General features: G+C 46.4%; 1 protein-coding gene across 5 annotated transcripts in view; it reads left to right on the top strand.

Annotated features, from left to right (window-relative positions):
* The window catches only part of PTPN3 (protein tyrosine phosphatase non-receptor type 3), a 98,604-nt gene extending 87,455 nt beyond the window's left edge, over positions 1-11,149 (top strand). For 2 of the 5 annotated variants that reach the window (XM_037495503.2, XM_054689868.1), the window contains exons 23-26: positions 4,399-4,527; positions 5,358-5,503; positions 6,034-6,169; positions 7,036-11,149. In XM_037495503.2, coding sequence (XP_037351400.1) covers positions 4,399-4,527; positions 5,358-5,503; positions 6,034-6,169; positions 7,036-7,113 — 489 coding nt within the window. In that variant the 3' untranslated portion in view covers positions 7,114-11,149. The other 3 variants (XM_054689869.1, XM_054689870.1, XM_054689871.1) reach the window with 3 other exon arrangements.
* Positions 11,150-14,452: the final 3,303 nt, after the last annotated feature.

The following is a 14,452-nucleotide window of genomic DNA, read 5'->3' as shown; positions in this document are numbered from 1 at the left end:
ACTGAGCTTTCTTGCATATAAAATGGAGATAAAATAATGCCCACCTTGGAGGGGTTTGGGAAGACACAGGAAGCTGAGAAGACTACATGTTGCAAGTGTCCAGCAAATGTTTGCTGGTGGGGTGGGGTAGGGTGGGTTTCATTCATGATCGTCATCACTGGGTGGCTCCTGTCATCAGATCAGGGGGTTCTCTGGGGCTCTCCAGGCTTTCTTCAGTCATTTGTGGTAACTCTTGGCGCTTGTCACTCAGAAGTTCTTTTCTTCACTGTTGAAAATGTAAAGGTCCTAGGAGGCAGTAGAAGCCTTCTAAAATGGTATGAGTCAGAAGCCTAAGGACGCTCTTTGAAGGGCAGTTGTTAGTGCTCCCACCCCAGGCTGTTTCTCCACCTCGTCTGCCCAGCTACCACGGAGATCATCAGACACTTTGCTAAAATCACAAGGCAGTGGTTCTGTGGTATCATCTGGTGTCCTGTCTGGAAGCCTTGTTTTGGCCTACTTTTATTTTTGTTTACATTTCATTTTAATTTTTGTGATTTCCTAGTTATGTTTTGAAAAGGCTATGAAGTGACTGGCACCTTTTTTGAACCAGTCTTGTGGGATTGTGAGGGAAGTGAATGAGTTAATGCAGGTTGCCTTTTCAGAGGAATGTGTGGCACATGGTAAATACTCTATAAATCAGTGTTAGCTGGCAGTAGTGGTTGTAATTTGGGTACCACCTTAGCAATTATTGCGGGAACTGTACTACTTATTATTTTTTTAAGTGATTCTTTTTTGCTTTAGTAAATGTCCTTTAAAAGCTATACCATAAATGGAATTCCATTATCAGTTGCCGTAAGTAGAAGACATATGTAAAGACAAAAAGACCAACAATGTCATTAAATTCTAAATATTTTTGCCTCGCAGGCTATGAGCCCAAGGTCTGCTTGGCCACTCACACTCTCATAAAAAGAGAGTTAAAGTGTTTAGAAGATAACGTTAAAGCTGTCCTAGACCCAAATTAAGACTTTCCATGGCACACACACACAAAAATTCTTCCCCACCACGTGATTCTGTCTTGATTAATGCAGACTCAATCTCCTAATCTCCCTCCAGTCATGCCACCCTTTGCCAGCCTTCACGGGCCATTTGGCATTTTATGACAGACATTAAGTTTATTGCTGTGTCCTTTCTAAGATATACCAGTCTCCCCATTTGAAAGCTGTGCTGTATTGGCCTATCCTGTTACTTCTGGGTGCCCAAATGTTTCAGGTTTTCACAGAACCTCTTCATGGAGGTGCTCTCTCCTGCCTCATAAGGTTGTTGAGTTCATGGTATGCTTTATTGGAGATGATCCCTGAACCCACTCATGCCAGCGGGCCCCATCTCTTTGCTGCCCTTTCTTCTCCCCTTTAGAGCTGGCGCTCCTTCCCAGCTGTAAGGTCATTCTTCTCTGCAGAGAAATGAGACACTCCAGCAGGCCTGGTTACTGACAGATGATCTGCCCTGGCTAACACCCCTTTCTTTCCCTTGTTCAAACTAAACAGAAAAGGCCCTTTCTTCCCTCCAACAGGCCCCAGCTTCCTCCAACTACTCTTATAGGTCCTGCCTGCCCTGCCCTGCTCTGCCCTGATTATGTCCCTATCCTCTTATGTGGGTGTCCAGTCTGAACCTGAGTTCTGGTGAGGCCTCCCTGTGACCTGGAGGGTTTCTTTGTTTCCCAGCCTGTCCTTCCTAATTGAACCTATTCCAGCTGGTTCCATCAGATTCCTGCCTAGAGATTCCTGTCTCCAGAAGTCATGGCATTTTCTTCACTATCTCTGACCCTAAGAACTTACTGCTCTTATTTATCATTGTTAAGAAACCCACTCTTCTAAAAGCCAGGCTGCCTAGTTCCCTCCCGCTCCTGTTACAGATGCTCAGCTGACCTGTGCCCTTATCCTGAGGTCCCTGTCTCATCTTCTTCCCCACCACCCGCTGGCTCTTGCCCATCAGGAGTCTGTCTCCAAACTGGCAGCTTTGCCCCTTACTTTTTCTGAGAGATGACATTTTCACCATGTCCCATTTTCTCCCATATTGTGCTTTTAGCCAGGCAGGACCCCTGCAGGCATGTGGCTGGCTGTGGCCAGCGCCTCTGCTGCTCCCACGTGAGCCTGCACCTGCAGGCTTCCTCCAGAGCCGGCTCACCACAGCCTGTGAGACACTCCTGCGGCAGCATCACTCTGCCTTCTCCCTGTTTTCAGTCCCACCCAAAGTGATTTTTACTGTATTCTCCCTTCAGCCTCGTGGGCGTCCTCATAGGGGGAATACAGTGCGTAGAGCCATAGCCCCTCAATTGAGAAATCATTCCCCACACCTTTCTTTTTGGGAGAAAATATTTTTTTACAGCTGCATATGCCCACTACTTGTGTGTATGATCAGACATAAGTTAATTCATTCCCTGAGGCTCAGTTTGCTCGTGTATAAAACACAGACAGCAGTAGTGCCAACCTCAGAGAGCTGCTTTGAGGCCAAGAGAAAATAATGTCCATAAAAAGTTCTGTCTAGCACTTGGCATATTCTTTACAGAAGATACTAGCTAGTAGACTACACCCAAGAGCTGGGGTCTGATATTTCTGAATCATATATAGTGTTGTCGCCCAAAGTTCCCTTATTTTAAAAAAAAAAAATCAAAAAAAGATATTAGGCTTAGGCGTCATCACTCCCCATGGTGGCAACATTAATGTGGCAATAGAAAGTCAGAGAAGTAACTTGCCCGGGATCACCCAGCTTAGCGTGACTTATTAACCAAGATGGAGCCCGGGGTTTCCACTATACCTCAAAGCATTCAGCTCCAAGTAGACCTCAAATCTAAAGTTGATCAAGGATGAAAGAGAGAATCCAGTTCTGGTCAGATTTTTCTGGACTCTCTGGAAATACAGAGACTGTGGCTCTGCCTTACCTAGACCAGTCGTTTCAGGTCAGGTCCTGTGCTGTGGGCAGGACCTTTGGGAGCTGCAGCGGAGATCTCGGCCACCTGCACAGATAAGGCAGCCCTAGGCTTGGATGTCCACCTGCCTCGGGACCTGTGGTCAGCAGCCCCGTGATGGCTAAGCCAGGACAGGACATGGGCACTCACCAGAATACCCGTGTTTAATGTTTACAAGTAAATTTTTCACTCCAGCTTTCTAGCAGCATGCCTTAATTTCAAATATTTACTGTGACATTTGAAAATAAAAATAGAAGAGCTGATTCCAGACAAATTACATGCCGTTGGTTTACACTCCCCTTCAGCTAGAAACAAATGTTATTACATAAGTTGTTGCAACTATAGGTTTGAAAAAGAATTCTTTTTGAATGAGTCAGATTTGGATAGAACTACTTGGGGTTGGAGAGCTCGGCCAGAATTTTGCTTTGAAGTCAGAGGCAGGTACTATGATAGCCAAAGAGCAGGCTTCGGGGTTTAGAGGAGAGGTTGAAAGTAGCAGGTGAGATCAGTTGGCTGCACAGAAGCCACAGCCTGAGAGCCCACTCCCATGGCAGCCCTAAGAGCCTGAGCAAGTTGCTTAATCCCACTGAGCCTGGTTTCATCTGCTACATATGATGAGAGTCAGCTCCACTCAGGTAATTCGGAAAGCGTTTAAGGACCTCAGAGATAGGCTCAAGTGCAAAGGAATGGTCATCCCACTTAGGGGATTTCTTTCGTCTGCATTTCTGTGGAATCTGTGATCACCCTTAAGTTAACGTGGCACCTGTAGTAACAGTAACAATGGCCTGACTCCCACAGTGAGCCCAGCACTGCACACCGTTGTCCCCACCTCTGTTACCACCTAGGAAGCAGGTCCTGTCCCTAGTTTTTGGACAAAGAATATAAAAATCAGAGATTAAGTAGCAGGTTCAAAGTGCTGTGGCTAACAAGCAGAGAATGAGATTCCAGCGGAGTCCTGTCTGACTCCCAAGTGTGTGCCCTTAACTGCTGTGCCCTGAGGATTCTGCTGCAAAGGGCTAAGGGGGATGATGAAGCAGGGGTGAGGTATAAGGAGGGTGTGAGAGCAGAGGCAGCCGGAGGGACTGCAGTGGGCACAATTGGGGTTAGGAGTGGCTGGGATAGAGAGGTTTCGCCTAAGTCCAGGCCCTACATCTGAAGCCTCTGCTGCTCTTCCAGCAGTTGGACCCTGGCACCGAAGAAGCTAAGTGACTCAGGCTGCAGCCGTGGTCGGGTTTTCGAGTGTAGCCTGACCCTGGCACACAGATCTCTGCCCCACTCTCCAGGAGAAGCGAGGTTCCTCTGTTCCTCTCAGAGAACATATAGAGCGGAAGGTCCTTGCCTGGGACCTAGCGTGAGTGAGAGGGCTCTGGCTCAGCGCCCCTCCTGCATGTCCACATGTAACACGTGCCACCCTGCAGCAGTGGGGAGCTCACACTCAAGTGGTTCCCTTGCAGACCAAGTGTCACCAGTACTGGCCCGATCCTCCTGACGTCGTGGAGCATGGCCCCTTTCACATCCGGTGTCAGTCAGAGGACTGCACCATCGCTTATGTGTTCCGGGAAATGCTGGTCACAAACACAGAGGTGAGTGGGGACCCCAGGAGGCCACAGTCTAGAGATAGGTGTTGGCGTCAGCATCCATGGTGGTCCCAAGAAGGCTGTGTTCTAGGTCTGCTCTGTGTTTTCAGCTGGGGAGCATTTCAGGACTGCACAGCCAGCAGGTGGAAGTGATCCAAGTGTCTGTTGATGAATGAATAGATAAGCAATGTGGTCTGTCCATACAGGGACTCTTGTCCCCCGATACATATTACCACATGGATGAACCTGAAATACCTGTGCTAAGTGAAATAGACCAGTCAAAAAAGGGAAAATATTATATAATTGTACATGTATGGAATACCTGGAGTAGCCAAGGTCATCGAGACAAGAGAATGGTACCTCTCAGGCAGGGGAGGGGAGAAGGAAGAGTTAGTGTTTACTGGGTACAGAAGTTCAGTTTGAGAAGATGAAAGGTTCTGGAAACTTTTTCCAGAGGCTGCGGGGTGGTGTGGAAAGCGCATGATTCAGGCACCCCCCACATATGGGGTGATGGTGATGTTTGCACCATTTTATGAACATGGGGAGCACCACTGAACTGTGTGACTAGTAGTGGTTAAAATGCTAAACTACACGTTACATTTGGCCCATTAAAAAAGAAGCAACCTGTGTGGTGCTAATGGCCACAGGAGTGTTGGGGAGAAGTCGCCAGGGGCAGAAATGAAGAAAGCAGTTCTGGGGAAGGTGGCCTGAGCTGAGCCCTTGAGGATGGCGCTTGGAGGAGAGTACGCACAGAGGGCAGGTGGGTCTGGGCAAGGGAGGCAGGAGGCAGGAGGCCAGGTCCCACCCTGACTCACACAGCTGCCTTGTCTCCCCAGACCGGGGAAGAGCACACTGTGACACATCTCCAGTACGTGGCGTGGCCTGACCATGGTGTCCCCGATGACTCCTCGGACTTCCTGGAATTTGTCAACTACATGAGGTCCCTCCGGGTGGACAGTAAACCCATCTTAGTTCACTGCAGGTACTGTGTCTTGTTGGGGGTCTGTGTGTGTGGTGGAGGCAGGGGTGTTTTTTTAATGCCCCCTACTCCATGGAGAAGGCCTAGAGAAAGTAGACAGACACCAGCCCTGCCCTAAATCCCACAGGGCTCTCTGCTTTCACAAAGCTGTTTACCTTAGTTCTTCACTACTCAAAAGATGTGGAGTTTTACAAAGCATAAACTTCTAAATATAGTACAGAATTTTGAAGAAAGTCCCACCCTCTTCTTCGCCCTGTCCTTGAGTCTACTGACCTTCACAGATGTGGGAAAGGCAGGGAGTGGGTTTTACACTTGAAGGTGGTTTCTTTCCGTTGGTCTTTAATTCCCTGGCCTCAGAATAAATGAGAGGTTTCTTCAGCCAGGTTGAAAGCATACCCTGAGTGCATGTTTGGTATTCTTAAAGGTCAGCAGAGGAAAGTGCTGAGTGAATGTGGGGACTGGCGAGTTCAGCTGGGCTCTGCAGAAATGTTGCTTGAACAAATCCCAAGTCTGTGTTCCTTTTCCTACTCCAGTGCTGGAATAGGTCGGACCGGGGTGTTGGTCACCATGGAAACAGCCATGTGCCTAATTGAGAGAAACCTGCCAGTGTACCCACTGGATATTGTTCGGAAGATGAGAGACCAGCGCGCCATGATGGTGCAGACATCAGTAAGTGGGAATCCAGTCATAAAAATAGTGACAGTGGCCAACACTTCTGGAGCGTGTGGTCCGGGCCAGTCCTGCACAAAAGGCCTTGCGAGTGAAGACACTGGTTCAGAATTTTAAAGTACATCTTCCTGGTAGATTATCCTAACCAGTGAAGCTCCATTTTAATGCTTTCTTCTCCCCTGTACATGTCACTAAGTTAAGTTTCTTAGGCATTTGTTAATATAGGTAGCCATTTCCTGGAGGGCAGCTTTTACAGGTGTTCCTCTTTAAAACAAAACTGTAGATCTTACCTCAACACACGGCCCTCAACCCCAGCACTGGCCCACTGCCCTCTCTCCCTCGTCCAGGCGTGTGGCCAGGGCCAAACTTCTGGGAATGGATGGACTGTCTTTGTCAAGCCCTCAATGCGTGTGTGCACTAATATCTACACCCCAAGCTGATTCCCCTAGGCTGGATTCTTCTTTCTGCTGTGTGTCCATCACACATGGTCTGCCCTTTCTGGTTAAGTAGCCCTCACTGCTTACTGTACAGAGTAGTGAGTTCACAGATATATCTCTTCTGCTATTTCCCTGGCACTTAGCACGCAGAGTACAGTAGATCCTTAAAGTTTCTTTCAACAACTCTTCATTATAAGGTTGATAAAAGCAAAAAATCTCAGCCAGTGCTAAACAAAACAGCTCTTATTTGAGGACCTGGTATCACCAGTCCTCTTTTCACTTCAAGCCCCAGCTTCCAAGAAATTCTTCACGTCGTTAAGGAGGGACTTACTGTACTTAAGAGTGACATGAAGAAAGCACCGCATGTGGGGTGTGATACAGCGTTTACAGGGCTGCTGGTGGATTTGATGGCCTTCTTTTCTTTTCCAGAGCCAGTACAAGTTTGTGTGCGAAGCCATTCTTCGAGTTTGTGAAGAAGGTTTAGTCCAAATGCTGGATCCCAGTTAAGACAACTGTGAAAACGTTCATACGTTCATTCCTCCTTCCCAAGGACATCCTCCTTCAGGACAGACCTTCTCTGGAAGCAGCAAGAGGAATCTGTAGGCGGTGGGAAAGGAATGAGCCCATTTGAACCCAGGCACTTTAAATTTCTCTAGGAAAGGTATCCTGTACATAGGAACTGTGTAGGAAACGCATGCAGTTACAGCATCACTCAGGCCCGCGTTATTCCTCCAGAGATAAAAGCAAAAGGAGTCTCAGTTCGGGGCCTGTCCTCATGCCTTCTTCCCTAGATATCACATTATTCCTGTAAACCATCCTTGGGCAGTTCAGAGGGGACGCCAGCAGTGTTGTTGACTTCCCAGAAACAAGATGGTGTGGCTATTGAGGGCTGCTTGATATTTGGTGTCTGTGTATAGGACTCTAAGGCTGAGCTTTCTGTGCTTCCAGGCGGAACTGGAACTACTAGCATTCTCCTGCCCCGATGCTAAGGACACCCTGATGAATGTACTAAGTGCAAGGTGGTGGGATTTCAGGCCAAAGGACGAGCAGAACCATCTCTGCCCTCCCTTTCTCTGTCCCACCTCCCTGCCACTTCCGATGCTTGTATTTCTGAGAATCACGTCCGAGATGCCCGCTTTCTCCCTGCATTAGTGCCCTCTTCAGGTTCACACCCAGTGCCTGGACCGGATTCGTGATGGAGGCTTGGGTGAATTTTCAGTCGAGACAGAGGGCGAGGGCTCTCGGCGTTGTGTTGTGTGTTACTTTTAGAAGCAGGTGCTTACTCTGCGCACCTCTTGCTGGACGCTCAGCACCCAAGACTGGAATCATCGACTACTGAATCTACTTCATGTATTGCTGCTACTTCAAGCTCTTACACTTGAAACCTTACGATTTTCCTGAGGAGAGATGGGATAGCCTCTAAAAATTCAGAATCTTTGGCCCTTCCGAGAAAAGATCTAGTCAGTAAACCACCACGGGAAACCCAGCTTCTGTGTGTGTGTGTGTGTGTGTGTGTGTGTGTGTGTGTCCATGGGTGAATGTTTCTCAGGATTCCTAACTTGATTCAAATTACAGTTGAGTTTATATAAAGAAAGAGTCTCTGTATAGAAGAACAAATGTGCACATTCACCATGAGTTACAATGGTCTCCATTTCATTTCAAAGGAGAGGATCAGACTATCTGAATATAAACACATTTGATGTTAATTTATTCTAAGTACACCATGATTTTGATTGTCCTGAAGAATTCTGCCTTTGTTAATACTGTGTTAAATTTTTTTAAAAATTTGTGACAGGATTGTAGCAAATTACTATTTAAGGAAAATAAATTACATAAAAATTTTAATGTGGCATTTTTAAATAGTGGTTTTTGTGTAGAAGAGGAAGTTAAGCCAGTTTTCTTAACAGGATTTATAGAAAAAGGATGCTTTCATGGTATAGTGCATCTAAGTGAAGCCATTTTGATGTTTAGCAAACTCTGGATCGACTGAGTAGTTTCCTGGTTGTGAGATGGGTAACGATCAGGAGGCCAGGTTTCTAAAGGCTCTTAATCTGCAGACCTAGCATGTTCCCTTGCATACTTCCCACTGATATCTTTTCCCCACTGATATCTTACTGCTAAATGGCAGCAGCGAGGGTAGGGGGGACTGTTATATGGTGTCGTATAGCAGATGCCAACACCCCACACTGCGAAATGGGAGACCATCGAAGCCCCAACTTTGTCAGCATAATGCCAAGCTAACAGGATGTAGCGGGAAAGTTTGGAGCAACGGGTGGAAAATTTTTCTCCTGATCACACTCAAAATAACTAGTTCAAGGCACTCCTGTTTCCTCCTCCAAATAGAAATAACATTGAGAACGTTAGGTTGACTGTGAGGATTGAATAAGATTGTGTTAATGTGACTTTTCATCAGCTGGAATCTAACTGACAGAGCTATTGATGAGTTACTTGGAAAATTAACTTATCAGAGAAAATCACTTCCCTTCTGGAGAGAACCCAACGCACAAAGGAGTACCCTATCAGTACTTATGTTCAGTCTGGACTCAGAAAATTTCATCAGCAAAGGACCAACAAAGAGGGGAAGACTGACGTAGATTTAAATGTCATCAGGATATTTGGCAAATGGCTGCCATTTGACAGAAATGTATCATCACGGTGTTTGCAGAAACTTGAGAAGTCAAATGTGTTTGGAGATGTATTTTAGTTTTTTAAAGCTAATTAAGTTTTTTAGTGGGTTTGCAGAAATGCTGCCAATATGTTACATAAATTTCTGAAAAGCTCACAGAACGTTGCAGCCAACCTCTTTCTACCATTGCGCGGACCACTTAGTTCACACCCAACAGATGTTACCCTAAACAAAATCCATGTAATACTGGGGAAGAACAAGACTGGAGGATTCTCTAAAGCATCAAAACATGTAACTACGTACTCTAGGTATTACCAATTAAATTCTGTAGCTCCAGGTTCCTGCGTCAACACCTTATATACTTAAGCAATGCTACTTAACAAGCCTTTTTTAGTCATAAGAGAAGAACTTCATCAAAACCAGAATAAATATTTTGCCTGGGCAATTTGGGTGTGAATGGAGAAGACATTTACATCCTACGTTCTGGCGCTCTCGGAAGAGCTAATTAGATAACTTAATGTGCTGACTTAAGGCGGGAGATCCCTTCTGGTGTTCCACTCCAGAACTTGCTCTTAGTGTTTTCACTTTCCAGGAAAAAAGAGATTTAGTTGAATTTAGTTGGGGGGAGAAGGGAGTGTTGGATCACAAACTTATGATGGCCTTTATATCTGTCACAGCAGTTTATCCTTAAATATGCTTTTAGAGTAGCAGAGGTGCTACTGCTGCTTTGTTGCTGATTGCTTCTTTTGGTACCTCAGAGTTTATCATTTGACAGCAAGCAACAGGCCTCCTCATCTTCCAGAGGCCACAAGGAAAGGCAGCATCAAAGGTAAAGATTGTAAGAGGCAGGACTAGGGTCTTGACCTAGACCCAGCTGCCCTCAGTTCTTCCCAGCCTTCTCCACGAAGTCTGCACCACCAGCAGGCAGAGAGGGCAGATAAGATGGCTGAGGCTCAGGCCCCTCGGCCTCTCTGGTGGCAACAGGACCTTCGGGAGCATCATCCACAAGGATACACCAGCCACAGTTATTTATGAGGATGACCAGTGTCTTGCTTTCCACAATATTTCCTCTCAGCTATCCACACATTTTCTGTTGATGGCCAAGAATCATATCCCATATTTCTGTAGAAGAAGATGGTGATGAAAGTCATCTTGGACATTTCATGATTGTTGGCGAATACTGTGTTGCTGATCTGGGCCTGAAGAAGGGTTATCGAATGGTGGTGAATGAAGGTTCCCAGGGGACGGTCTCTGTCACATTCAGCCCCATGGACTTGGACATCAGCAGAGGAGCTGGCCTCCAGGTTAGCCACACTTTTAGGATAGTCTTCTCTGGCTGGTGATTAAGTTTAGAAGTTTCAGTGTGTTGAACAGTACACTTATTTTGTCTACATATGAATGAAAAAAAATAATGCAAAAAACCCATACATAATAAAAGATACTGTTGCATGGTTAAAGAAAAAAGACACTCAGTTTTCTTATATGTTGGACCCCATGACCTCCTTTGTTCGTAAAACATTTACCTTTGTGGGAATTTGTATTCCAGAAAATCAAAATTATTCCTAAAACCCAAGCTGTAAGGCTTCTGGAGAGGTCTGTCACATTTCTGTCACTTTTCCCATGAGGCAGCCCCTCTGACACTGGCGCTGTTGAATGCCAAGGCGACCACTCCCTGGTTCTTGCCCATCGTCCTCAGCTGAGGATAGATTCGTAACGGTGGTAGAGACTGTGACCTCAGTCTGGGGAACCCAGCACATGGAGGCCGACAGCCAGGCTAAGCGCCATCGTTATGTTCTATTCGGAGCAACCAAAGGATTTGTCATAAGTCTTGCCGTTTCAAAAAGTATTTTAATTGATGAGCAATGTTCTTTCTGTTAATTTGGAATGCTTTTCATTCTGACCTGTTCTGTCAGTGACTCTACTGAAAAACAATTTGATTAACATAAAAACATTCAAGCTATGCACACTTTTGCTGTGTGTTGAAATTTTTATTCTAATGTCTGGATCTCTGGAAGTGTTTTCTAAGTTTGTTTGCCTTTTAAAAAGCAAATGTTAACTCTCTGGGAGGAAAAATGCTCTCTGCTCATCTCTGCCTTCCCTCCAGCCCGGAGCATGACCGTTCACAGTACATATCTCTGTCTTGACTTTGTGTGGCAAATTCTACATCGGAATTAGATTTGGCTGTTACAACACAGTAGCTTATACAAAGTAGAGTTTTCTTTACTCACTTTCACGCAGGGCTGTTAGGGTGGCTCCAGGATCCCCAAGATACCAGTTTCCTTCCAACTCGTTGCTCTGCTCTACCTGGGGTGCAGCTTCTGTGTGGAAGGTCATGATGGTAACCCCCTTGTAGGACACGAGAAAGGAGAAAAGCAAGACCTTTTCCCATAGGTTGTGTCATCTGGGTGTGATCCATCCCATTGACCAGAATTTAGTCACAAAGCTGTATGTGCTACAAGGGAATCTGGGAAAGGTTTTATTCTGAGAAGCCATGTGGCTAGCTATAAGTCAGGGATTCTGTTGTTTAGAAACAGGAAGGAGTGGCTTTGAGGTATAGTTAGTGGTCTCTACCTTAGCTCAAACCCTCTGCTCACTTTTCTTGCCTTGAAGACAGCCCATTCCGCCACTCCTTAAGGTAGAATCCCATTCAGTTAGCACTTGAAGCTAAAGCTAAATCACCTTTGCCATCTTGTCAACCCTGGGGGCTTCTTGTGGTCCAGGGACCTACAAACTCAAGATAAATTATCTCCTCCCAGTCCAGCCCATAAGATAGTGAAGTAGATACAGGCAGGCAGCCATTGGAAACTCATAAGAAGGAAGAACAGGAAACACTGTTTCAAGTAGTTACCAAGTCCCACACACAGGAATTTGGTGAAGTGGCCTCTGGAGATTCTCCGGACAGCCCGGTCCACCTCTGGAAGGAGCTCCACGTCCACCCACCTTCACAACTACCTCTGAGGCACTACTGCAGAGGGCAGTCTTGGGGACAACACGGTTTTGTAAACTGCTCATTCTGTTATAGGACAGGGAGAGGGGTAGCCCAAGCCCCGCAAACCTGCCTATTCTAAATGGGTTCTGCCATCCGCCGCATTAACACAAAACATATGAGACTTTAATGGGAAGGAACTTTAATAAAACTAGGAAACAATACAGGTAAGGCAAAGAGTCTAGTTTCTAAATGAAGCACCCAAAGTTACCCGTCCCCTCGTGGGTAAAAGTCCATCCATATGGGATTGGCCCAGAACAAGGCCCCAAAGCCTGCCACAAGTCTAAAGCATCTTCCTGTGGGGACCCACAGAAAAGGGTCAGAAACAACCAGACAAGCCCGGAAGGAAAAGAGCAAAATCAACATCAAGATAAAAGCTGCCATTGTCACCTCCCCATGGGTCTCACCCACGTCTGTGTCACCCAGTCCACAACCCAAAGACAAGCGCAGTTTCTTCACGTGTCTCTAGGCTCCATGCGCCTCCTCCAGGTCTCCTGGCTCCATCCTGCTTCCTTCCTTCCTCAGTCTCTTCTCCAGCTTTTCCTTTTCCTGCTTAGCTCCACCCTTCCTTGGGTGGGGCAGGGAACCTGGAACCTCCCCCTTTCCTGGGGACCACCCTGTTACAATTCCTGGGGCAGTGGGGGAAGGAGGCAGGTCCTCCTGTGTTTCTTCATGGTTCTGGAAGAACAGGCTTGTGGGGTGTTTTCCCATAGAATGCCATTAAGAACCCACAGCTCAAAGTCTGATCTAGACTGATGTTCTATGCTCTGCTCATCCCTCTTTCTGAACTTGAAGGTGCCTACATTAAAGTCACCTGAAAGAAGCTTGGGTGGAAAGCAACAACAGTAACCTGATCTTTGGAGCTATCTGGTTCGAATATTCTGGCAGAGAAGGCTTGAAAATGACTTGCTGTCCCTGCTCAAGCCTGTCACCTCCTGCTAAGGCTGTCACTTCAAGGTCATTGCCTGAATAGCTGCAGTTTAGAAAACAGAAGCAGTGGGTATTTTCTATACTTGGAGACTTTAACCAGTATTGATCACAGGCTCCGGACAGTGCCTCTCTCAAAGCAAGATCCCCTCCCATCTGCTGTAGTCTGGCTGGCTGTAGTCCAGTTTGTCTTGGTTTTATAAGACTTTGTGAAAAGCATCCAGGAGGAACAGTCATACTTTTTGTACCCTCCCACCATTTTCTCCCTTGCTGTGACTTGATGACTCTAATCTCATCACTCCACTATCTTCAACATGCATCTTCTACCTTATAGTCCAAAATGGCTGCCCCACCTCCAGCCATCACATCTATAATTCAGCCAGAAAGAGGAAAAGGGAGAAAAAAAGGATTTCTTTCCCATTAAGCATGCTTCCTTCCCTTTAAGCCTGTACAAACTGCTCTGGCTTACATACAGTTGGCTGAAATGTAACCATATGGATACACCTAGCTGCAACAAAAGTTAAAAAAGGTTGTCTTTACTCTGGGTGACACTCTACTCAGGCAAACTTCATCAGTTTTATTATTATTAAAGGTGGGGGGAATGATTATTAGGGCACAATTAGCAGCCTCCCTGCAGATTTCTTGGCTTCTGATCTACTGAAGAACTGGTTTATGAGGAGTTAGCCTGCTCAAGACCCAGCACACAGAAACAGATGCAATTATGTCATTTAAGCAAGACTGATTCCCACCCTTCCCCCCATCTTGAAATATTGCACCGTCAGCTACTGATAGGATCAGCACCAATCCATTACCTACACAAGAATAGGCTGGTATCACAAGCCTATGTTCTAGAAACCCCAGAGCCCTGTCCATTCCCCATCCCTAAATTATACAGGTCCATCTTCATCTATGGTCACTTTTATGTCCTTGGTTGGTTAATTCCTAAACCTCTGGGTTGCTCTTAGGATCAAGAACTCTCTAGAATTTCTCCAAAGGCTGACTCAGGGTTTCCAACGTTGCCCAAATCAGAGTTAGAGCCAGGGAAGAGAACCTGTCGGGGCGTGTGGCTAAGGCCCATGGTGGCAGTGAGGGTGAGCAAAGGTGGCTGTAGGCCAGAGAGATTTCAGAGGGAGAAGTATGACTTGAAGACGCATGGGTGTGCAGAGGGAGGAGCCAAGGATGGGGCCAGCTTCTAGGCTGGGCACACAACCAGGAGAATTAGGTGTGGAGAGGATGAGGAGCTTGTTCTCTGGGTCTGAAGTCTCCCTTTAGCGGCGTGTAGAAGGAACCAGTCTGAGGAGTCTCAT

The sequence above is a fragment of the Talpa occidentalis genome, unplaced genomic scaffold, assembly GCF_014898055.3.
Source record: "Talpa occidentalis isolate TD23 unplaced genomic scaffold, MPIMG_talOcc4v2.1 talOcc4.7, whole genome shotgun sequence".
Classification (NCBI taxonomy): Eukaryota; Metazoa; Chordata; class Mammalia; order Eulipotyphla; family Talpidae; genus Talpa; species Talpa occidentalis.
This window is presented reverse-complemented; position numbering and strand designations above follow the sequence as displayed.